General features: G+C 44.0%; 1 protein-coding gene across 8 annotated transcripts in view; it reads right to left on the bottom strand.

Moving 5' to 3' along the window:
• BICD1 (BICD cargo adaptor 1) overlaps positions 1 to 23,969 on the bottom strand; it is a 423,296-nt gene that overhangs the window by 96,350 nt on the left and 302,977 nt on the right. For all 8 annotated transcript variants that reach the window (XM_073621869.1, XM_073621870.1, XM_073621868.1 and 5 more), the window contains exon 5: positions 8,642 to 9,724. In XM_073621869.1, the coding sequence (XP_073477970.1) occupies positions 8,642 to 9,724 (1,083 nt within the window). The remainder of the gene's footprint in view (positions 1 to 8,641; positions 9,725 to 23,969) is intronic.

The following is a 23,969-nucleotide window of genomic DNA, read 5'->3' as shown; positions in this document are numbered from 1 at the left end:
TCCCCAAAGAAAAAACCTTGATGGGGCCCGTACCAGCTTTTCATTCCATTACATCGTCATTTACTTATTGACAACTGTTGACAGGGACATCATTTCTCTGTCCAAGTCATGTGGAGCAAAATTCTTCTATCCGTGAAGGGGGAGGGGTTGTGATAGATTCCAGGGGCGGGGGGTCAACCTCCAGTAGCTGTGCAGAACGTTAACTCTGTTTCATTCAGGCCATATGAGAGCCCTACGGAGTGTAATACAAAGTTCCTCTGGTCTGGCTACTCTCCTCAATAAAGCCAATTTACATGGGCAAACATGCTGGTTGGGTTCGGGGCTGGCGTGCCGTGCATAATATAAAAAAAAAAAACAAAAAACAATGAGATGGGGGTTAAACTGTACCCGGGGAACCGCCAGTTAACTGAATTCTCCTAAAGGGAATTGGGTGCGATGTTCCGGGTAGTTTGTCTGTCTGCAGGAGCTTAGGGGATACACACACGTCAAGAGGGAAATTGCAGCTGGACAGGGATGAACGGCCATAGGCCTACTCACGTGGCTCGCCTCCCGAGACCGATCGGTGTCTGCACCTGTTTCTTTGCTGTCGCGGAGGCAGGGGGTCCCGAGGCCCCAACGGGCCCGATCTTCCAGATGGGCGAGGGAGGAACTGGAGCCAGTCTGGGACCTGGATCGGCTCCACTTCCATAAAACGGAAGAGGGCTGGTAGATCCTCCGCACGTTGGAGAGAGAAGGAGCCCGTGTCTCTCCGGAACATCACCGAGAAGGGATATCCCCATCTATATGTGAGACCCCTCTGCTTCGCAAGATCCAGAAGCGGGCGCAGAAGGGCTCTACGTTTCAGAGTAGCTCTGGACAAGTCCGGTAAGATCCTGGTTTGTGCGCCTTCAATTTCCACGTCCCCATGTTCCCAAGCGCGCCGGAGGATATTTTCTTTCAGGGTGTAGCGGTGTAGTCTGCAGACCACGTCACGTGGTCTGTTCGGATCTTCAGATCTGGGGCCAAGAGCTCTGTGAACTCTATCCAGCTCTATCTCTAGTCCGGGCTCCTCCAAGACTGTACGGAAGATCCCGCGAACCGTCTCCCCTAGATTCTCCTGCGATGCCGCCTCCGGGATCCCCCGAAGCCGCAAGTTGTTCCAGCGGCTTCGGTCCTCCATGTCTTCCAGGTGCAATTACAGCGCTATGGCAGCATCCCTCTGTTGGTCTCTAGCCTGTTCCAACGCCGACACTCTGTCAGTTAATGTAGAAATCGAGGTCTCCCCTGCTGACACCCGCTCTGTTAGAGTCGACACTTCTCCTCTGACCTCTTGTATATCACGGCAGTGTGTTTCTTCGAGTTTGAGGATAAGTGCCTCAATGTCAGACCTGGTGGGGAGAGCCTGAAGCAGGCTTCTAATGTCCTGATCCAACAGATGGGGATCAATTGGTTGTGGGGATGCCATCGTGGCTTGTGGAGGGCTTCTACGGATATCCGCAGGTCGTTCTTGTATGGCCCTGGGTCTAGGAGAGGGACAGGCTCCGCTCTGTCTTGGGGCCTTCTGCTTCTCACCTCGTGTAGTGCCTCGTGGTGCCGCTACTGAAGTCCCAGGAGAGGCTCCTTGTAACTGAAGGAAATAACGGCGGATCTCTCCTGGACTCTTGCCCACGGGGGTCCCCCGTGTGAATGCTCTTGTCCTGTGTCGTTTGGCCGATTGCATGCCTCTGACAGAGTCTCGCTAGCCGGGTTTTCCTGGACGAGGCCGGGAGCTCAGGAAAAACACATCTTCATTCAGCCATGTCTAGGCCACGCCCCCTTAAAGGGAATTTCAGAACGCCCCCTTAAAGGAAAACGTTTGAACTAAGAATGATACTTCTTTTTGACACGAAAAATAATGGCCTGATTTTAGATATTGGTTTCCTTACACATTATGGTAAAGTTTTACGACCCCTCTATGACTAGCACCCCCTCCCTGCATTCTATAGCTCTTCCTCTGTCTTATCTCACTAACTTGCTGCTATCTTTATTACCATTGATTTGTATGTGTTTGGTTTTCTCTTTTTTTTTTTCTTCTTCTTTAACATTCTGCTTAAAAATGTGTGGATCAGTACTGCTTGGATCTTGAAGAAGGGGACATACCCCGAAAGCTTGTCCTGAAAAATTGTATGTTAGTGCAAATAAAAAAAGTATCACGGACAGTACTCAATTTTCTCTGAGATAAGATAAAAAGTCTTCAAGGACAAGCAATAAAAACTCAAGCAAGAGTTAACTGCCTGCCTTCTCGAAAACAATGCTTTATCATCTCACCACCTAAGAAAAAAAAGGTGCCACCAAAAACAAACTTCTGTAACTAGCCTGGAGCAGTTCAGAGAAAGATGACAGTTGATTGTTTATTGCACATTACACACTACTCCTTGCTCTTCTGAGCCAACTGGATATTATAATTCCATCAGTGAATGGGTGAACAGCATGTGCGACAGGAATATTTTTAAAGGACAGTAACTATACCTGGGCTCTACTCCAGCATTGTTCTAGGTTACTATACAGTGATTATTGTCTGTTTATTAACACAGTCAACCTAAAGCTCGGTTCACACAGGGGCAACCCGACTTACAGCTCGACTGGGCAAGGCGATTCGGAGGCAACTTCGGCGTGACTTTGAGCGACTTACAACACAACTTCAAGTCGTCTCCAGGACAGGTGACTTTGCCTGTGGCCAATCAGAACTAATCAGCTCTTATGACATACATTTTGTTCCTGTTCTCTTCCTCGGTAAATTCTTTTCTTTTTCCTGTAAAGTCGCTTCACTATAGATGAGGATCCGACTTGGAGGCGACTTCCATTGAAACCTATGGGTACAAGTCGCCTAGAAGTCACCTTGAAGTAGTACAGATACGTTTTCTGAAGTCGGAGCGACTTCAGTAGTGTACATTAAGACACCTCTCATTAACTAAAATGGAATTTCTTATGTCCAGCGACTTGGGGCAACTTGAGGTCTGACAAATTGGATCCCAAGTCACTGTAGTGTGAACCGGCACTAAAGCAAGTACTGTATGCACTCCTGGAAAATATTATTGTTCATCAAATGAATAATTGCAATCTCTAATAAGCAGGGCCCCCTGATCCCTCTTGTAGTGAATTGTACTGAAACAGTACTGTCTTTCTGTCTGCCTCCATTTAGTTGGCGCTATATAAATCTTGTATTATAATAATAATAATAATATGAAATTGTAATGTGATTGTGATGCTGCAGCATCCTAACATGCAACATTGGTTAACATTAACGCTCATCTTCAGCACTTTACGCAGCAGCACAAGGAGCCAATCAGTTGTGCTGTTGTGCTTTTGTGCCCAAGATGATGATGAACAAGATGATAGAGCAGATTAACAGACAGGTTATCCCACCAGGCTACTGCTGCTTCTTTCACTGTCCAATCACAGGCTGAGGGAGAAACAAGGCCTGTAAGTGTTCCTTAACTGCAATGGAGAACAGTCAGATGTGCCCTGCCAGACAGGCCTGTACTGTGTGGTGGAAAAGTGTAAATTATAAGACTGGATGGAGAGAAGCAAAAATCCTTTGGTAAAATAGGTCCCCTTATGGGTATTTTATTTGTGTATCGAAAGTATAAAGTGCAGCGCTATATTTAAACTAAAAATACTTATATATGTAAACATAAATGTAAGTACGGTAACCTCTGTGTAAAAGTATGGTGAAACCACCACCTTTATTATATCTGTATCAGTGATGGCTCTAATCAAGAACCTGTGAACTAAATAAACTCAAATAAAAGGTGTTGTTGTATTCCGATATGGCAATCCCCATATTATAAATCAGAAAAACTATATAAATGATGTGACCTTATATTTACTCAAAAATATCCTCATAAAAAAGTGGCCAATAAGAATAGATGGAGCTCAACCATCATCAAGGGGGAGTGAAAAATACAAGTGAATATGGACAAGTCTCTCAAATTATAACAGTTCATTCAAATGTGAAGGTTTGAATGGCGTTGAAAACGTTGAACATTGAATGAACTGTTATAATTTGAGAGACTTGTCCATATTCACTTGTATTTTTCACTCCCCCTTGATGATGGTTGAGCTCCATCTATTCTTATTGGCCACTTTTTTATGAGGATATTTTTGAGTAAATATAAGGTCACACCATTTATATAGTTTTTCTGATTTATAATGTGGGGATTGCCATATCGGAATACAACAACACCTTTTATTTGAGTTTATTTAGTTCACAGGTATATAAGTATTTTTCATTTAAATATAGCGCTGCACTTTATACTTTCAATTTTTACATACAATTCATCTAATTGGTAGTGCTGGCTGCTTGAGTCTATTGAGTTGGCGCAGCAGTTTTATTTTTATTTTATTACACGATATTTTATGTGTGTATTTAGCTGTTTTTCCGGGGTTCCGCTTTAAAACTGCGCAAGAATCAAATTCAAATGTAGCAAGATAGGACATATTAAAAACGTAGTGCAACATAATGCACATGAAAGCAACAACAAGCAGTACTGCTCATACAATCTAAATCAGCATTTACATATTTAATTCCTTCAAAAAGACTTCACAAATACAGCTGAACCAAAATATATACACATTTGCACATATAGCCCATAAATCTGAACAGATTCACAAATCATCTGGCTGGCAAAACAGCAGTTCAGCTTAAAAAAAACACTATTGTCCCAACAATGGTGGCATACTGCCAAGAACCTTCACGCGTTATGTAAATTTATCTGAAAACTCAACTATGTGAGACACAGCTAATTCAAATAAGGGGAATGAGAGTGCTTTATATTATGAATATATATTTATATATGCACTATATATATATATATATATATATATATATATATATATATATATATATATATATATATATATATATATTATATATATATATATATATATATATATATATATATATATATATACACACACATACACACACTATATTGTCAAAGGTATTGTGACACCTGCTTTTACACACACATGAACTTTAATGACATCCCAGTCTTAGTCCGTAGGGTTAAATATTGAGTTGGCCCACCCTTTGCCGCTATAACAGCTTCAACTCTTCTGGGAAGGCTGTCCACAAAGTTTAGGAGTGTGTCTATGGGAATGTTTGACCATTCTTCCAGAAGCACACTTGTGGGGTCAGGCACTGATGTTGGACGAGAAGACCTGGCTCGCAGTCTCCGCTCTAATTCATCCCAAAGGTGTTATATCGGGTTGAGGTCAGGATTCTGTGCAGGCCAGTCAAGTTCCTCCACCCCAAACTCGCTCATCCATGTCTTTATGGACCTTGCTTTATGCACTGGTCCAAATCATTTGGTGGAGGGGGATTATGGTGTGGGGTTGTTTTTCAGGGGTTGGGATTTGCCCCTTAGTTCCAATGAAGGGAACTCTTAAGACTTCAACTAACCAAGACATTTTGGAAAATTTCATGCTCCCAACTTTGTGGGACATTTTGGGGATGTCCCCTTCCTGTTCCAACATGACTGCGCACCAGTGCACAATGCAAGGTCCATAAGGACATGGATGAGCGAGTTTGGGGTGGAGGAAATTGACTGCCCTGCACAAAGTCCTGACCAGAACCCGATAGAACACCTTTGGGATGAATTGGAGTGGAGACTGCGAGCCAGGCCTTCTCATCCAACATCAGTGCCTGACCTCAGAAATGCGCTTCTGGAAGAATGGTCAAACACTCCAACAGACACGCTCCTAAACCTTATGGACAGCCTTCCCAGAAGAGTTTAGCTGCAAAGGGTGGGCCAACTCAATACTGAACCCTACGGACTAAGACTGGAATGTCATTAAAATTCACGTGCATGTAACGGCAGGCACCCCAATATTTTTGACAATATAGTATATATATATATATATATATATATATATATATATATATATATATATATATATATATAATTTATTGACAGGGATAAGGGGGGATTAAGGAACAGATTCTCCAAAATTTACCAGCACACTGGCCAATAATGTGAGAACAGGAATCCTCAGATCAGGACTCAGGAAAACACACACACAAGCTGCCACTACTTACAAACTACAAACCTGACACTTTCACCTAGAAGCATAAAATGATGAGTGATGGCAGAAAAAAAGAGCAAGCTGTCCAACAAGCCTGCCCCATAAATACAGTATCTCACAAAAGTGAGTACACCCCCTCACATTTTTGTAAATATTTTATTATATCTTTTAATGTGACAACAGTGAAGAAATGACACTTTGCTACAATGTAAAAGTAGTGAGTGTACAGCTTGTACAACAGTGCAAATTTGCTGTCCCCTAAAAATAACTCAACACACAGCCACTAATGTCTAAATCGCTGGCAACAAAAGTGAGTACACCATTAAGTGAAAATGGGCCCAATTAGCCATTTTCCCTCCCCGGTGTTATGTGACTTGTTAGTGTTACAAGGTCTCAGGTGTGAATAGGGAGCAGGTATGTTAAATGTGGTGTTATCGCTCTCACTTTCTCAAACTGGTCACGGGAAGGGGAGACACATGGCGGAGGAAGGTTGAGGAGCGGACAACGGAGCTGCCGCCGCTGCCTGCAGGAGAGGACACCACAACCCCGACACACAAGCGGGTAAGTGCCGGACCGCCCACGGGGGGAAAGGGGGGATGGTTGGGTGTGCTGTCTCAGTCCTGCGTCGCCGAGGGGGCTGTTGTTTGTTTGCCGCCCCCTAAAAGAAGAACCCACCAGCTGCCACTGATGGCCAACATTATTTTCCAGCACTGCCTTAACCCTCTTGGGCATGGAGTTCACCAGAGCTTCACAGGTTGCCAATGGAGTCCTTGTCCACTACTCCATGACGACATCAATTTAAATTGTCTCTCAATTTGGACATTTTCACTTAGAGGTGTACTCACTTTTGTTGCCAGCGGTTTAGACATTAATGGCTGTGTGTTGAGTTATTTTGAGGGGACAGCAAATTTACACTGTTATACAAGCTGAACACTCACTACTTTACATTGTAGCAAAGTGTCATTTCTTCAGTGTTGTCACATGAAAAGATATAATAAAATATTTACAAAAATGTGAGGGGTGTACTCACTTTTGTGAGATACTGTATATATTTAATACTTCAAGATGGTGGGCAGTACACATATAAACAATGAAAAAGTTAGAAAAGAATAATAATATTTTTACTGTCATTACAAAAACATGTTACTAATAAAAGGAATGAAATAAGGTTCTGGTGAACAATAATAAAATCAAGAAAGACAAATTAATAAATGAAAAAAAAAATTAATATGTTAACACAATTATAAAGATTTAAGTGTGGCGATAAATAAAAATATTATTATTATTATAAGTAACACCAATTTGTTCAACAACTACACATAAAAAGCAGGATACAAAATAAGATTATGATAAAGTGCAGTATTATCAATCTCAAATTGCAGCGATACCCAGAAAAGAAATAATACTAATAATAACAGCAGTAATTCAAGATGAAGTAGAATTTGTCAATCTTACAACATCAGTGAACAGGCTGTTCCTCAGCTTGATGGTTCTAACCCTAATTGTGAAGGGCGGGGAGAGTTCCGGATTAATGTAGGGTCTATTGGGGCTGCAGCTCCAGGCCTCTACCTTAATATAGGCCCAGCAGGGGTGGACTGACCATACGGGCACTCTTGCACTGCCCGAGGACCCGGGCCAGTAGGGGACCCCATGAGAGGCTCCTGGTACGCCCTTCAGCAAAGGTAATCTGACAGTCAGGGGTGATCGGTGCGGCAGTTACCAACACCAATCCCTCTCTATGTCTCTCCATGAAGCAGCTGAAAGCCACTTTTCCTCTTCTCCCTTCCATAGCTTTCAGCTTCATTGAAAGCCTTAGAGGGAGATCGGTGCACGTAATTGCCCCCTCCACCGTCACCCCCTGCACTCTGGGCCCCCATTGCACGTCTTTTTTTTCACCATAGCCTTTCCACCCTCTGTAAGCCCCCTTATCTGAAACAGAGGTAGTAGGAACTGGCTGATCACTGACATTCAGTATTTTAAAGGATAGTAGGGCCAAAGCTTATTTGACATACATCTCCAATGGATCACAGGAGTGCACTTTGTTCAGCACTCCTGTGACCCATTTTCAGCCGACAGCCCATTGTCAGCTGACGTCACTCAGGCGGTCCAAGGGCTCAGGAAATCCTCAGGATCCTGACCCCACCCAGATGCCTGGACCAACACCTGGCTCAGCCTCTCAGTGATCTGCTGAGAGGCTGAGCCAGAACCTCCTGCCCCCTCCACAGCCCAGCGTTACAGTGGGTGCTGGAGAGGAGAGCAGAGAGCCGCTGACAGACAGTCATGGTTCTCTGCTCAGACAGGAGGGGGGAGAAATGAGTGATCAGCGGTGTTTGATTGCTCAATTCTCACTGCAGAGGTGGATCGATGCTGCATCCACCTAGGTTAGTATAACTTCTCTTTTAATTGTTAAAGGATCAGCTTTGAACCTCCACCTTCTGTTGGTTGTTTTTCAGCACTGCAGTTCTGGTACCACTTTAAAAACCAGAACTGGCATGCAAAAAATAGATCTAAGATCCAGCCTAAAAACCAACTGATAGCAAAAATATACAGATGGATTATGACAGTTAATAAACCGAGGGTGTACTATGACATTTACCTGTTTGTTTGCCTTTAACACAGCTCTGAGAGTTGCTATTTGTTCCCGTTTGGTGCTAAGCAAAGACTTTAGCTTGAGTATCTCCTCCATTAAGGCTTCCTTGTCTTTATCGATCATTGCCGCCAATTCCCTAGCTGCGGCCCGCTGACGTGACAACTGTAAGGACTTGTCCACAGCTTTTTGCAAATGTTTAATTTGATCCCTGATTATGGCATTGAGGTTGTAGATGTTCATTGGCTCCTTTCGAATATCACTAGAGTCAGATACAGGAGAGGATGGGGGGGCAGTGATGATGGGGGAAACAGTAGTAGACTTTTGAGGAGTGGGCTCCCTACTGGAATCTATGCTCTCTTTTGGGACTGACTCACAAGGGCTTCTTGCTTCCACTGGTGAAGCTATACCCCGCCTGGCCAGCCTTGGGGATAGAAGTCCTCTGGGGTCATCTGGACCCTTTAAGCTTCCACTACGGGTACCCTTGCTTTGCCTGTAGTAGTCCAACATAACTCTGTTTGGTGTTTCATTGTTACATAGACATACATGATGGTAGAGTTGGGCTAACTCTTCACTAAAAGTCACTAACTCATCCTGAGCTGTATTAAGGGTGTTGTGAGTCTCGTTTGCTATAGCAGTCATTATATGAAGCTCTCTCTCCAACAGAATCAGTTTATCACTACTCTCCCTATGGGCCTTCTCTAGACCCATAACCTCTTCGTCGTACATCTGGATCCTTGAATCCAGCTTTGTCTTCTCTTCTGTGTAGCTCTCTGTATGCTTATTGTATTTTTCCTTTAAGGCTTTAAGTTCTGCTTTGAGGTCGATCACCTCCGTAACAGCAACTTTATATTTGCATTCCAGGATCTCCAGGCCATTGATGTCGACCTCATAGTCATGAGTCTCCTCTCCAGATACTTTAGCTTTATCAGAGTCCAGCTCTTTGCCGCTGTGGAGCCTCCTCATTGCATTCACATGTTCTGTAAGTCTATGGACCCGTTCATGCTGCTCGGTTAGGGCTCCCTTAGTATGTTCCAGTTGAGTCTGAGACTCTTGTAGATTAGTTAACAGAATCGATTTTTCCCTCTCAACCTGTAAAGGAACAGAGCATCAGTTAGATTAAGAAACACACAAATAGCATGCAAGATATTTCTATCACTCTTTCAAAGATCACTGTATGTAAGAAAATAGCATCAAGAACAGAGTAGTAGACAGCTTCAAATATTTGGGTGTTCATATGACAGCAGATCCCAAGTTATTCCTCGCAACCTGACCCCATTACTGATGGGCTTCAAGGACAGGTGTAACACATGGTGTCGCCTCCCATTGTCAGTTGTGGGCCACTGTAATGTATTAAAGATGACCTGGATGCCCCAGCTACTTTACATACTTCATAATATCAAATATGGATCACCAGACCCTGATTTAGGAAATTAGGCACACTGTTTAGGGATGTCGTTTGGAAAAAGGGTCAGGCTAGGATATGGCTCTGTATGCTGCAATTAGACATGATTGGATTGGCTCTACCCCATCCCTGGAGCTGCTATCTAGCAGCACATTTGCAGCACTTAATGAACTAAGCCTCAATAGATGGTATCCACACTAGCAGATTCTTATTGCTAATTGGTACCCCACACTCTACTTTAATTAAAGCTCTGGAAGCAGGTTCCCTTAAAAGCACCCACAGTGTCCTGCGTTACATTTACTGTTGAAGTGATAGAAGACAGTCCATTCCTTGTTACATTGATGGGACACAGTTTCTCTCACTGAGACCAATGGTGGGGCAATATTCCTTCCATGGATACCAACGATGGGACACAATTCCTCCCATTGATATCAACCTCTGAAGGGTAGGTCAATCAGCTGTCCACCCTTACCTAAAAAAATTAAGTCCATGTTACAAAAATCCTGTTTTAGCCCTGGTTCACATTGGTGCGTTTTGACATGTGATTTGACATGTCAAATCGGCGGCAATTGCCAGCAATGGCACCATCCCAATTGGTGCAATGCTTCCGATTTCAAAAAGTAGTTTCTGTACTACTTTTAGCGATTTCTGGGTGCGATTTCCATTGACATCTGTGCAGAAACCCGCACATATGTCTGTGAAATCGCAGCCCAAATTGGGACTGACATGCAGGAGTGAAATCGTGCGAGTTGAGCTGAACTCGCACGGCTTCATTCCTGCAGCTCAATGTGAACCTGGGCTTATAGCTATTTTTTCAATGGCACTCATCAACAGACATATCTAGAGGTTATCATCCAGCTTGAAAGAGAAGCTTTGGAATACAAAAAAACAAACATTCATACCCACCTAGATTACTGCAGCACTGATGCCAGCTGCAGCTGTTCCCTGCTGACTCTACACCAAGAATTGAGCAATCAAACACTGTGGATTGCTTAGTTCTCAGTATTGAGTTCTGCCCTCCAGCGCTCACTGGAGTCCCAGGCTGTGGAGCGGGCTGGAATGACTGGTTTCCAGTCAGACATCTGGGATCTTTCTAGAGCCTTGACTGACTGAGTGACGTCAGCTGACAACAGGCTTTAGCTGAAAACTGGTCACAGGGGTGTAGAAAAAAGTGCATTCCTGCGATCCAGAGGAGAAGTAGGGCCAAAATAGCTTTGGCCCTACTTCTCCTTTAACTTTTGAAAACTGCTGCATGATGCTACTGCTAAACCTCAGTTCTTCTTTGTGTTGTGATTGTCTCTGTTGCCTTCTGGCTGAATTAGTGGTCAGTCAAGTGGAAAGGCAAACCAGAAAAGAGTAAGGTGTTTTATTAAGTGATGTGAGTGATGGAGAAGGTTGTCAAGGTAAGACCTGCATCAGTTTCAATAGAAAACATTTTACGGACAAAAGAAAACTGAAGATTTTTAGGGCAATGCAGAACAGGTCCAAAGAACCACAAAAATTACAGTTGTAGCTACTTAAAAAAAAAAAAAATTGCTGTGAGTGCATGCTCCTTGGCAACCAAAATGTGTTCACTGTTGCCTAGTCTGGTCTAAATTGCTTCTAAATGCCATAATTGGTGCACACTGGTATAGAGAACTCCTTTAAAGCCCAACTCTAGTATCTAATAAAAAAAAAAAATTCACTTGACTTATAAAAATCAAAACGCAACTCTTAAACAGACTCCCCACAATGTTCTAGTGTTGGTCCTCTTCTGATTTGAACGACTGGTGTCCAGCATCATTCAACCCACTTCCCGAGAGCCCAGGGAATCAAGGATTTGTTCGCTATAAAGCTGCCTTGGGCTCACAGGAGAATGCTGCATAGAACGGCACCATATTTTCTGCAGCATTCAGGAACTGTCCACTGCTAAAGGGTGGAAGACATCACACGACTGACCATAAGCCAAACTGAGGCTTTACTATACAGTATATACTGTATTTATAACCGTTGCTTTAAAAGGATACCCAGTTGCAGAAGTTGTGTTTGCAACCTAGCTTCTATAGAACTTAACTTGTCATATTCAAACACCCGGTTCATCAACATCACCTTAAAGCAAACCTGTGCATTGCCCATGCACAGTAATGCCGCGTACACACGAGCGGACTTTACGGCAGACTTGGTCCGGACTCCTTCGGATAATTCGATCGTGTGTGGGCTCCAGCTGACTTTTTTCCCCAAAAGTTTGATGGACCTAGAAATGAAACATGTTTCAAATCTTTCCGACGGACTCCAGTCTGGTCGAAAAGTCCGCTCGTCTGTATGCTAGTCCGACGGACAAAAAACGACGCTAGGGCAGCTAATGGCTACTGGCTGTGAACTTCCTTATTTTAGTCCGGTCGTACGTCATCACGTACGAATCCGTCGGACTTTGGTTGATCGTGTGTAGGTAAGTCCGTTCATTCGAAAGCCAGTCGAAAAGTCCACCAGACCTAGTCCATCGAAAAGTCCACCCGTGTGTATGCGGCATAATACAACAAGTTGGCTGGTCGCCCGGCAGCACATGCTCATTTTGCCATTGCACCCCTTCAACCAAAGGGTGTGAAGAACATACTCAGCATTTCTAGGTATAAACTTGTCTTCCCAGTGTGACAACACTGGTGCTTGGTGATTGGCCAAGTGCTGTCACATGGGGTGGGGGCCGGCTTAAAGGTTGAGAACTGAGTAATCAAACACCGCTGTTTGCTCAGTTCTCAGAGCTCCCTGATCAGAGAGCTGGTAACTGTCATTGGTAGGCTATAGAGGGGGTGGGAGCAGCCAACTCAGGCTCTCAGAAGCTCACTGAGAGGCTGAGCTGGGTGCCAGTCCAGGCATGTGGGCGGATCCCGACCATCTAATTGCGGTCTTTCCCTGGACCTACTCTTTGACATCAGCTGACAGCGGGCTTCAGCTGGCCACTAGGGATGGGTCGAACGGACCCCTGTTCAGTTCGCACCCGAACTTTCGAACACCGCAAAAGTTAGGACCCAAATAACGAACCCCATTAAAGTCAATGGGACCCGAACATCAAAAATCTAAAGTGCCCATTTCAAATGCATATGCAAGTAATTTGGCATACAATGGTTATAGGGTTCCGGGTCCTGCCCTGAGGGACATGTATCAATAAAAAAAAAAGTTTGTGAAAAACGTAATTTGTAAATGAGCATTGATTTTTTGATTTTTAAAGTGAAAGCATAAAAATTAAAAACTCCTTCCAATATAGTGCCTGGGGGGTCCCCTTAGTCTACCTGTAAAGTGACAGATCTGTACCATGTCTAGAATCTGCTGCAGAAATAATTGCATTTATAAAGCCAAAAAAATGAAATTTACCCTGCAAGCTGCCTTTATTTTGCTCAGCAACAGCTGGGGAGCCACTGTGTATAATGAGGCCACAATGTAGTGCACTGGGAACAAGATTAGAGATTTTTGGATACATTCTGGTGTCACTTTGACTTTGGATAGAAGTATCGGGTGCGTAAAAATTGGTCTTTGGGTGTTGGTGGCGCCTTCCAACCGTAACCCTATAGAGGTACTCTTGATGAAAGCAAGAGTTGGCCTTGCTGTAAAAACATTTCAATGATATGGACCAGTCAAACAGGTGCTGAAAAATTACTCTTTGGGTGTCGGGGGTGCCTTCCCACCGTAACCCTATAGAGGTACTCTTGATGAAAGCAAGAATTGGCCTTGCTGTAAAAAAATTTCAATGATATGCACCTGTCAAACAGGTGCTGAAAAATTACTCTTTGGGAGTTGGGGGTGCCTTCCCACCATAACCCTATAGAGGTACTCTTGATGAAAGCAAGAATTGGCCTTGCTGTAAAAAAATTGCAATGATATGGACCTGTCAAACAGGTGCTGAAAAATTTGTCTTTGGGTGTCGGTGGCGCCTTCCCACCGTAACCCTATAGAAGTAATCTTGATGAAAGCAAGAATTGGCCTTGCTGTAAAAAATTGCAATGATATGCACCTGTCAAACAGGTGCTGAAAAATTGCTCTTTGTATGTTAATTGTGCCCATGAAACCTATACCAAAAACTTTTTTCCAGATGAAATGATTGAACACCCTCAAAGCTAGGCAGCCTCGAAGTCTCGAAGTCCTGCAGAGATGCCACATCCCAAAAAGACTTAATCAGTGACACCGGCATCAGGGGCTTCATAGCTGGTAATCCAGGACTGATTCATTTTTATAAAAGTCAAATGATCCACGGAGTCTGTGGACAGACGCGTTTATGATCGGTAACGAAACCTCCTGCAGCACTGAATGCCCGTTCTGAAAGCACGCTGGATGCAGGGCAGCCCAACAACTCAATGGCACACTGGGCAAGTTCTGGCCAGGGGTCTATTCTCATGACCCAGTAAGTCAGTGGATCGTCAGCTGGAAAGCTCTCCATCTCTGTTTTAGCCCCGAGGTAATCGTCCACCATGTGATGCAGATGCTGCCAATGGGATGTGGAAGCTGACAGCCCTCGGCGGCAAGGACTAAAAAAATTCCGAAATGCCTCACTTAGGTGGATGCCTTCTCCAACGCTCCTCTCTTGACCAGCAGAAGACTCAGTGACGTTTTCCACCACACTGTAACCTACTGGAGTCAGGAAAAATGTTCAATAAAATCCTCTTTAATGTGTCCTCAAGAGATTTTATCTTCTGCACTCTCTGTGGGGACGGTATGAGTTCTGAGACCTTCCCCTTATAACGGTGGTCAAGAAGGGTTGCCAACCAGTAATCATCCTTCTCCTTTATGCCACGTATTCTTGGGTCCTTTCGCAGGCTTTGAAGCATGGAAATGCATCGCTTACAGATTGACGCATGTCTTCCTCTTCTTCGAAGCCTATGAAAGTGCCAGAATCCTCCTCCTCATCCTCCTCCCCTCCCTCCTCCTGTGTGTTCTGTGACATAGGAATGATGATGGTGTCTGGATAAAGTGGGCCTTGAGAGGAAAGGAAGTCCTCCTCTTCCTCCTGCTGCTCTGCCTCCAGTGCCCTGTCCATAATGCCATGCAGAGTCTGCTCCAGCAGGAACACAACAGGGATTGTGTCACTGATGCATGCACTGTCACTGCTCACCATTCTTGTGGCCTCCTCAAATGGTGACAATACAGTGTATGCATCCTTAATGATCAGCCATTGGCGTGGGGTGGCCTGAGCCTGTCGTTGTGCCGTACTGGCACAGATACTCGTTGACGGCCCTGTGCTGCATGTATAGCCGCTGCAGCATTCCCAAAGTTGAGTTCCACCTGGTGGGCATGTCACAAATCAGGCGGTTTATGGGCAGGTGGAATTCCCGCTGAATTTCAGCCAACCGAGCACCGGCTGTGTATGAACGCCTGAAATGGCTACAGACTCTTCTGGCCTGCTTTAGTACATCTTGCAATCCTGGGTACGTACTTAGGAAACTATGCAACACCAAATTGAGGACATGTGCCAGGCATGGCACATGTGTCAACTTTCTCAGTCTAAGGGCGAACAGAAGGTTTGAGCCATTATCGGACACCACCATTCCTGGCTCCAGCTGGCATTGTGTGAACCACCTCTGGGACTGTCCCTGCAGAGCTGCAAGAATCTTTGCTCCGGTGTGATTCCTGTCCCCTAAACACACCAGCTGAAGCACTGTATGGCACCTTTTAGCCTGACTCTGAGAATAGGGGTACCTGATGGAGACGTGGGGGCACAATAAGCTGCAGCACCTGAGCCCTGTCTTGCATCCTTTTGAGTTGCAAGCAGCGTTACCCAGTGTGCTGTGAATGAAATATATCCTCCCTGCCCATGCTTGCTGGACAATGTGTCAGCAGTAAGGTGGATTTTATGGCTGACTGCCTTGCCCAGCGATGCCAGAACATTCCCTTCTACGTGATGGTAGAGAGCTGGAATGGCCTTACGTGAAAAGTAGTAGTGACTGGAAACCTGCCATTGTGGTACAGCACATTGTGCAAATTCACGGAAGGGGGCAGAATCAACCAGGCTGAAAGGCAGAAGTTGAGAGCCAACAGCTTTGACAAGCTTGCATTCAGACACTGGGCATGTGGGTGGCAGGGACTGTATTTTTTTTTCTGCTGCAGCAGATGGGGCAGAGAAATTTGCCGGCTACAGTCTACAGTTGGTGGTGTGCTGCTGACCCTGTGCAATTCCATCATCCCTGTCAGTGGAGGCTGATGAAAGGTAACGACTCGGTATCGCAGGGGCAGACTAAAGTGGGTAAGGAGGAGGAGGAGGGACAGATTTGTGCCCCTTTTGCGTGGCTTTGTCTACCAGTGTTCCTCCCTCTCTCTAGGCTCATGTTCCTGTCATCCTCAACCTCAGAACCAACATCTGAATCTAGTAATGGCTGGGTGTTATCAAGGAGCAAGTGGCTGATGCTGTGGTCAAATAACTCAGCTGACTCCTCAATGGCTGATGTTGGGGCTATGGCGGGAATAGATGTGGACAAGGAGGCAGGTTTATCCACTCTGGAAACTGCAGGGGACCGCACACTTGTCTCTGCTTGCGTGACAGAAGATGAGGAGGATGAGAAAGGTTTAGTAAGCCAGTCCACCACCTCCTCTGCATGCTGTGGCTGGAAAGCACGGGCAAACTCATTAAACAGAGGAAATGATGCCCTGCCTGAGGACTGACCACCTCGTCCACCTTTGCCTGTGGACACATTTGTTGCTGGCCCCCTTACAGTGCCAAGGGAATGTCTGCCTTTCCTTGTTGTCCTCCCAGACATTATTGGGCAGGAGGGGGCGGTGCTTATAAGCAAATGTAAAGAAGAAGTTGAAATCTGTACGTAGATGCACTTTAATCAATGTAAAGAGGTGTTTGGTGCACTTTAATTTGAGTACTCACGCTACACAAACACACTCCATGGATACACTATAATATACTACAATATAATGCGCCAAACGTACAGTGACGCACAGAACTATATGGCGTTAAACTGGCAATAATGCACACAGAAGTAAATGGAGTTAAACTGGCAGTAACACACACAGAACTATATGGTGTTAAACTGGCAGTAACGCACACAGAAGTAAATGGCATTAAACTGGCAGTAATGCACACAGAACGATATGGTGTTAAACTGGCAGTAGTGCACGCAAAACTATGTGGCATTAAACTGGTAGTAACGCACACAGAACTATATGGTGTTAAACTGGCAGTAACGCGCGCAAACCTATATGGCGTTAAACTGGCAGTAACGCACGCAAAACTATATGGCGTTAAACTGGCAGTAATGCACACAGAACTATATGGTGTTAAACTGGCAGTAACGCACACAGAAGCAAAATGGCGTTAAACTGGCAGTAACGTACACACAACTATATGGTGTTTAACTGGCAGTAACGCACGCAAAACTATACGGTGTTAAACTGGCAGTAACGCACACAGAAGTAAATGGCGTTAAACTGGCAGTGACGCACACAGAACTATATGGCGTTAAACTGGCAGTAACGCACGCAAAACTATATGGCGTTAAACTGTCAGTAACGCATACAAAAGTAAATGGTGTTAAACTAGCAGTAACGTACATAAAAGTAAATGGTGTAAAACTAGCAGTAACACAATCAAATAGACGGTGTTCAACCGTCACTACACTAACTTTATCTGAACTGTCCCTACTCTAGCTATACACAAATGTAAAGATTACTGACACCGTCTCGCTACACTACACTGAAACTATCTGGGCTGTCCCTACTCTACACTAATGTATGTATATATAACACGGTCTCACTACACTACAGTGAAACTATCTGAGCTGTCCCTACTCTAGCTGCACACTATGCAAAGCTGAATGATGGTCCTCCTCACTACACTCACACTATCCCTAGACTGACACTAAACTAATATTGTACAATGACAATTGAAGCAAAATAGCACAGTATAGCACACTAATAACACTGAACAGAGCCCTGTTCTATCTCTCTCCACGTCAATCACACTGAAAATGGCTGCCATTGAAAGAATAGTTTTATACTGTGGGGCGGGAATGAGCTATGATTGGATAAAGTCATGATGACAGTGTCCAATCATGACTCTGACAGTGCTCTGTGCCCTGATTGGCTGAAGCTTTCACTGCTGCAGCCAATCAGGGCTTGCAATGCACTGTTCAGCGCCGCAATGCATTGTGGTTGGTTCGGGGGGGCGAACAAACGGTCGAACGACCCGTTTGTTCAGCTGTTTGCCGAACTACCGAACAACCAAACTTATGCTCGGGCCGAACCGTTCGCCCATCCCTACTGGCCACTGCTACATACACTTAAAATCTTCTAGCAGACTTTTGCAAAAAAAAAAAAAAAAGCCAAAGAGATTCTTGGTTTATATATATTTTCAAGCTGGCCAATTGCGTCAATGATGCCTCTTTGGCCAGTCCTTACTCTACTGTGCAAAGTGCCAAATACTTGCTTATAGCATACTTTAAAATACATATGGGGGAAATTTACTAAAACTGCAGCACTCAGAATCTGGTGCAGCTGTACAACTTCAGCTTGTTTAGTTAAGCTTTGACACCAAATCTTGGAAGCGAAATAGTTTTTTATGCAAAGTTGCACCAGATTTTGCACACTCTAGTTTTAGTAAATTCCCCCATAGCGTCAATATAGGGTGCAATGACACCTTGGCACCAATGACAGTTGGAGGAAGCAACAGACCCAGGTCTGGTTACTTACATATACAACGTAATATGCAAAAGATCAGTACAACATCTCTCAAATCCAAATATATATAACATACTTTATGTGCACACCAAATGTAACATGTAGACACCTCCAATGGAAATGCAGTTTGTAAGATTCAATGTGGCTTTGCCTGCTTGGAGTTTCCTGTGATGTGGGCATCAATTAGAGTGGTAACAATGAATTGAATAATGCACACATTGCTCCATATTGCCTTAGTAGGGATTAGACACACAAAAAATCGCACTATTTAATTTGTTAAGACATCTGGCCTCCTATGTGACAGCTGAGTTGGGCTGTCAGTCAGCAGGAAGAGTGTGGTTAGCCTCACTTAAAGTGGATGTAAACCCTCTTCTATACTGATAGGGTTGAAATAATGACTTAGAGTTCCACTTTAATTGTTTCTGTTTTTTCTTACCTGTGTACGTATCAATTGTTCTATTTAAATTGTTTGTGCTCCTTTCTTAGCTGTGTACGTATCAATTGTTCTATTTAAATTATTTGTGCTCCTTTCTTACCTATGTACGTATCAATTGTTCTATCAATCTGTATCTAGATGGAATTTGGAACTGCTGAATAATCATTACATGTTCGCTGATGAGAAACTCTTTGTACCTTAACCTCATTTGGTAATGCCGATAAGATTACTGCTTTTGTAACTGCCTATAAAAGAAGTAAAGGGAGCAGTCCTTTTGGGGATGCTCAGAACTTTGATACAGACATACCTGACTCTGTGTCTTAATTCCTATATGAAGCAATAATTAGACAAAGCAATATAAACTATAAGCAACTTGTTTAAAAGTTGAACCTAACATTTTGGCGCTCGGAACAGGGACTCACCGATGATACTACAAGAGGTGGACGAACGCGGCTGACGGAACAAAAAGACAGGCATTCCGGGAACCACAGATCAAAAAAAAAAACCTGCGCAGGTAAGAAAAAGCTTTATTTTTCTTATATTCTGTGCTCCCCTGATTTGTGCCTATCCGTTCTGTCAGTTACGGTTCTCCTGGTTTTAAAACACCAGCCTCTGTAGTGGTGAGTCTAGAATTACTGCATATTTTAGTTTATATTGCTGGAATTATTTGTTTGTTTTGTTATCTGTGTTTGTCTTGTCTGTCTTGTTGAGAAAGTGAATGAGCCTTGTCAAGGATGGTATGAGTTAGAAGGGGATTGCCAAACTAAGCAACGGAATGCGCCTTACCTCACACGATTGGGAACCTGAGGGCTTGTGAGCTTGGGGGTCTGACGCTTATGCTTAACCTCACATCTAACTCATAAACCATAGACGGGTTGAGAGTATAAGCCCTGTCTGCTCCATAAAGCAGGGATAAGAGTGTATGAGAGGGATTCCCAGATACGGGGAGGGAATAAGGTCTCAACAAAGTCCCAAGATCTAGTCGGATACCTGGCCACTTAAAGGAATGCTTGTATATGTTGTAGCCGCATTTTTGTATATGTTGTAGCCGCATTCTGGTTTGTTATTGGGCTAGCATATAAAGTAATTATTTATTACTGGGCTAGCATATAAAGTAATTTGGTTTCAGAAATCTCATTCCGGAGAGGTTTCTAGAATTCTAGCACCCTAGGAGGAAGGCAACGAGGAACTAGTGTAACTTAGCTGGTTTGCTATTGGGCTAGCATATAAAGTAATTATTCATTCTTGTATATGTTGTAGCCGCATTATATTGTACACTAAGTGTCCCACACGCTACCTAGGCAGGACTGTTAGAATGGGCCAGAGGAACACAAAACCCCGTCAGGGAATTGTGGCGCACTATACGGTGCCACAGATAATTAAGAACATTTATGGGAAAACCGAAGCACAGGACTTAAAGGATGTCCTTCGTAAATTTAAGGTGAAAGGAGCAGCGGGCTTAGACCCGGATGTATGGAGTGAAATAAAAAGGGACAGACAAGGAGAGGTGTTAGAGAAGCAATGGATGCGTCAGGTTCAATGCTTAATTAAGGTCTCAAATAGAGCGAAAGAAGAGGGGTGGAAGTATAATCCAGATTGTGATGGTTGGGATATGAAAGATAGAAGAACAAAAAATGTCGAGGCTCCCAGCTCAGCCATCCCACCCCCATACACTGATGTAGAACGCAAACCACACAAGATATATCCGGTACTTGAGGGGAGAGGATGGGTTTGTCAGGATTGTGGAGCACAAAACCCAGAATGGGCAGTAGAATGTGTGCATTGTGGGGCACAAAAACCTCATCCAGAAACTGTAGCTCCCGTACGCACTGATACACGCATTGTTCAGGTAAACAATCCAGAATTTGGACAAGCAGCCCATCCAAATGCCCCGCCTACTGTCACTCGTAGAATGCAAATAAGGACTTGGGCACCATGGTCGGCAGACACCCTTATGGCATTAATACAGAGCGCCCCAGACCCGGTAGCAAAGCCAGCTGCTTTTTGTAGATTTGTGACACAGTTAATGAATACACATGAAGCGACCTGGCAGGATGGGGAGGATCTATGCAGACACAAAATGACTCTGACCCTGTTTAACCAGTTTATGACAGAAATAGGTCCACACAGACCTGCAGGACAAGTTGATGGGGATGGCAATTTAGAGACAGGACATGTCAGACATATAGACTCAAGGGCCCCTTTTATTGCTAGATTAGAAGCTTTTTGTCAGGCAAAACAACAGGAGAGGGGGTCCATATCACCCATGAAGCAAATGCCATGACAGACTGTATCAGAATTTTACTTATCTATGGAAAGTATGATGGCAGATGAGGGATTGGACTTGGCCCTGCCAGTCACAATCCGAGCCTTCAATAGACAATTTATGGAGGGATTAATTCCACAGATAAGTGAGAGACTGAAAGCCTGCACACCAGAGTGGAGGGCAACTAGAGATAGAGGGACGTTGTTACAAAAAGCGCAAGGCATAGAGGCGGACTTAGCAGAAACCAAAGGGAGGAAATCTCATGCTATCAACGCACTCGGGGGTCCCCAAGAGCAAGGTAGAGGTTCCTTTCGCAAACCCCTTACCTGTCACTACTGTAACAAGATTGGTCACATCAGACGCAACTGTAAGAAAAGAATAAGGGATGAAGGAGAGGAAGGTGTTGATTCTCCAGTTAATCAGAGAAGGAACCAGCCCAGGGACAACAAAAATAGTCATATCAGGCAGCAGGGAGATGGTCCACGAGCATGACTCACCCCGGTTTTAGAAAAATCCAAAACAACAATGCTTAAGACAAATATAACGGTTGGTAATAAGAAAATCTCTTGTTTAGTCGATACAGGAGCTTCACGCTCGTTACTTTCTGACTCTGAACTACTCCCTGGCCAAAAATCACCTGACACTTTACTAATAACTGGATATGATGGCATTTTAGCCGACGCCCCGCTTACAAAACCTCTGAAAGTTAAAGTAGGAAACCACATGTTCCTTTCACGCTTTCTGGTATCCAGAGGAGCCCCCACTAATTTGTTAGGAGCTGACATTTTGCAGAAAATAGGAGCTAACATTACCTATCACCCAGATGGCACTGTCACCTTAGCTATAGGGGATAATCAAGAACACATGGAGATGTGTAACCTGATACAATACCTAGAGGAGGAATCGGAATTGTCCGGCACACCTCCTTCAGACTTAGATCAGATTTTGTCGTCCCTTCCAGGAGAATTATGGGAAAAACATCCAGCTGATGTTAGACTTTTGCCCATACCTCCGGTTACCCTACAGCTGATTCCAGGAGCAGTGCTTCCCCAACAAAAGCAGTATCCACTTAGTGAACCCCAAGAGACGGCCATAGAAATGCAGGTCCAATCCTTCTTAAAAAGTGGAGTTCTAAAAGAGGTAAAATCACTGGCAAACACTCCCTTGTACCCGGTTAAAAAGAAATCAGTAGCCGGTAGTCCGGTTAAGTATAGAATGGTCCAAGACCTTAGAGCGGTCAACAAAATACTAGCCCCGATGACACCTTTAGTACCCAATCCACATACATTACTGTCACAAATACCATCAACCAGTATGTACTTTACGGTTATAGATTTAGCGAATGCTTTCTTTTCCGTCCCGCTTGCTGAAGAATGCCAACTTTGGTTCGCATTTTCAATAAAAAATCGGCAACTAACCTGGACACGCCTACCTCAGGGTATGGCGCATTCACCTACCTTGTATTCGCAAGCATTGCAAACGGTGTTGGGAGAATGGGTACCACCAGATTCCTGTGTATTGTTACAATATGTGGATGATTTATTGTTATGCTGCCCTGACAAAGAAACTTGTTTGGCCACCACCCTTAATTTGTTGCGATTTTTGGCAGAAAAAGGTTGCAAGGTTAATAAGAAAAAGTTACAAGTGTGTCAGGAAAAAGTTATCTTTTTGGGACATTGTATATCACAGGGTACGAGACATCTCACTGAGGAGAGGGTTCAAGTGATAAAGGGAATGTTACCCCCACGGAATTTCAAACAATTGCGTATGTTTTTAGGTATCGTGTCATATTGTAGACAGTGGATACCACATGCTAGCGCTTTGATGCAGCCATTATACGATTGTTTGAAAATTGTACCGTATGTGCTTACAGAAGTAGCTTATGAGTCGTTTATCACTTTGAAAAAGTTGTTGATTTCTGCCCCGGCTATTGGTATACCAGATTACACCAAGATATTTAATCTGTACATTGCTGAGATCACTGGACATGCCACAGGTGTTCTGACACAGGCACATGTAAAACAAAAACCAGTCGCTTACTTTTCAGCAGCATTAGATCCAGTATCTAGAGGTTCACCGTCTTGTGTACGGGCGGTAGCTGCAGTGTCAATTATCATAGATAAGTCATCAGAGATTGTTCTAGACAATCCAGTCGTAGTGCATACCACACATGACATACATGCAATCTTGTCTCAGGTACAGCCCAAACACATTTCAATGGCTAGGCAATTAAGGTTACAGTGTACTTTACTCTTACCTCCAAATGTCACTTTTCAGCGCTGTACAACCTTAAATTTGGCCACCTTTTTGCCTCTTCAGTCACCAGATTTGGCAAGGGGGAATGATAGTACTAATAGTACTAGTGAGAAAAGAAATGAGGACACTGACACTCTTTTGTTTAAAGAAGTAGATCAGCACGATTGTTTTCAGCTCATGGAACAGGAGACAATGGGATTTCCACATGTTACAGATACACCAATTTTAAATGCTGAGCACACCTTGTATATAGATGGTAGTAGGTTTGCTGATGACAAGGGTAAATATCACACAGGGTATGCTGTAGTGACTGATACGCAGGTAATTG

This window comes from Aquarana catesbeiana, linkage group LG03, assembly GCF_042186555.1.
Source record: "Aquarana catesbeiana isolate 2022-GZ linkage group LG03, ASM4218655v1, whole genome shotgun sequence".
In the NCBI taxonomy this organism is placed as follows: domain Eukaryota; kingdom Metazoa; phylum Chordata; class Amphibia; order Anura; family Ranidae; genus Aquarana; species Aquarana catesbeiana.
Note: the sequence above shows the minus strand (reverse complement) of the source record. Positions and strands in the feature narration are given on the sequence as shown.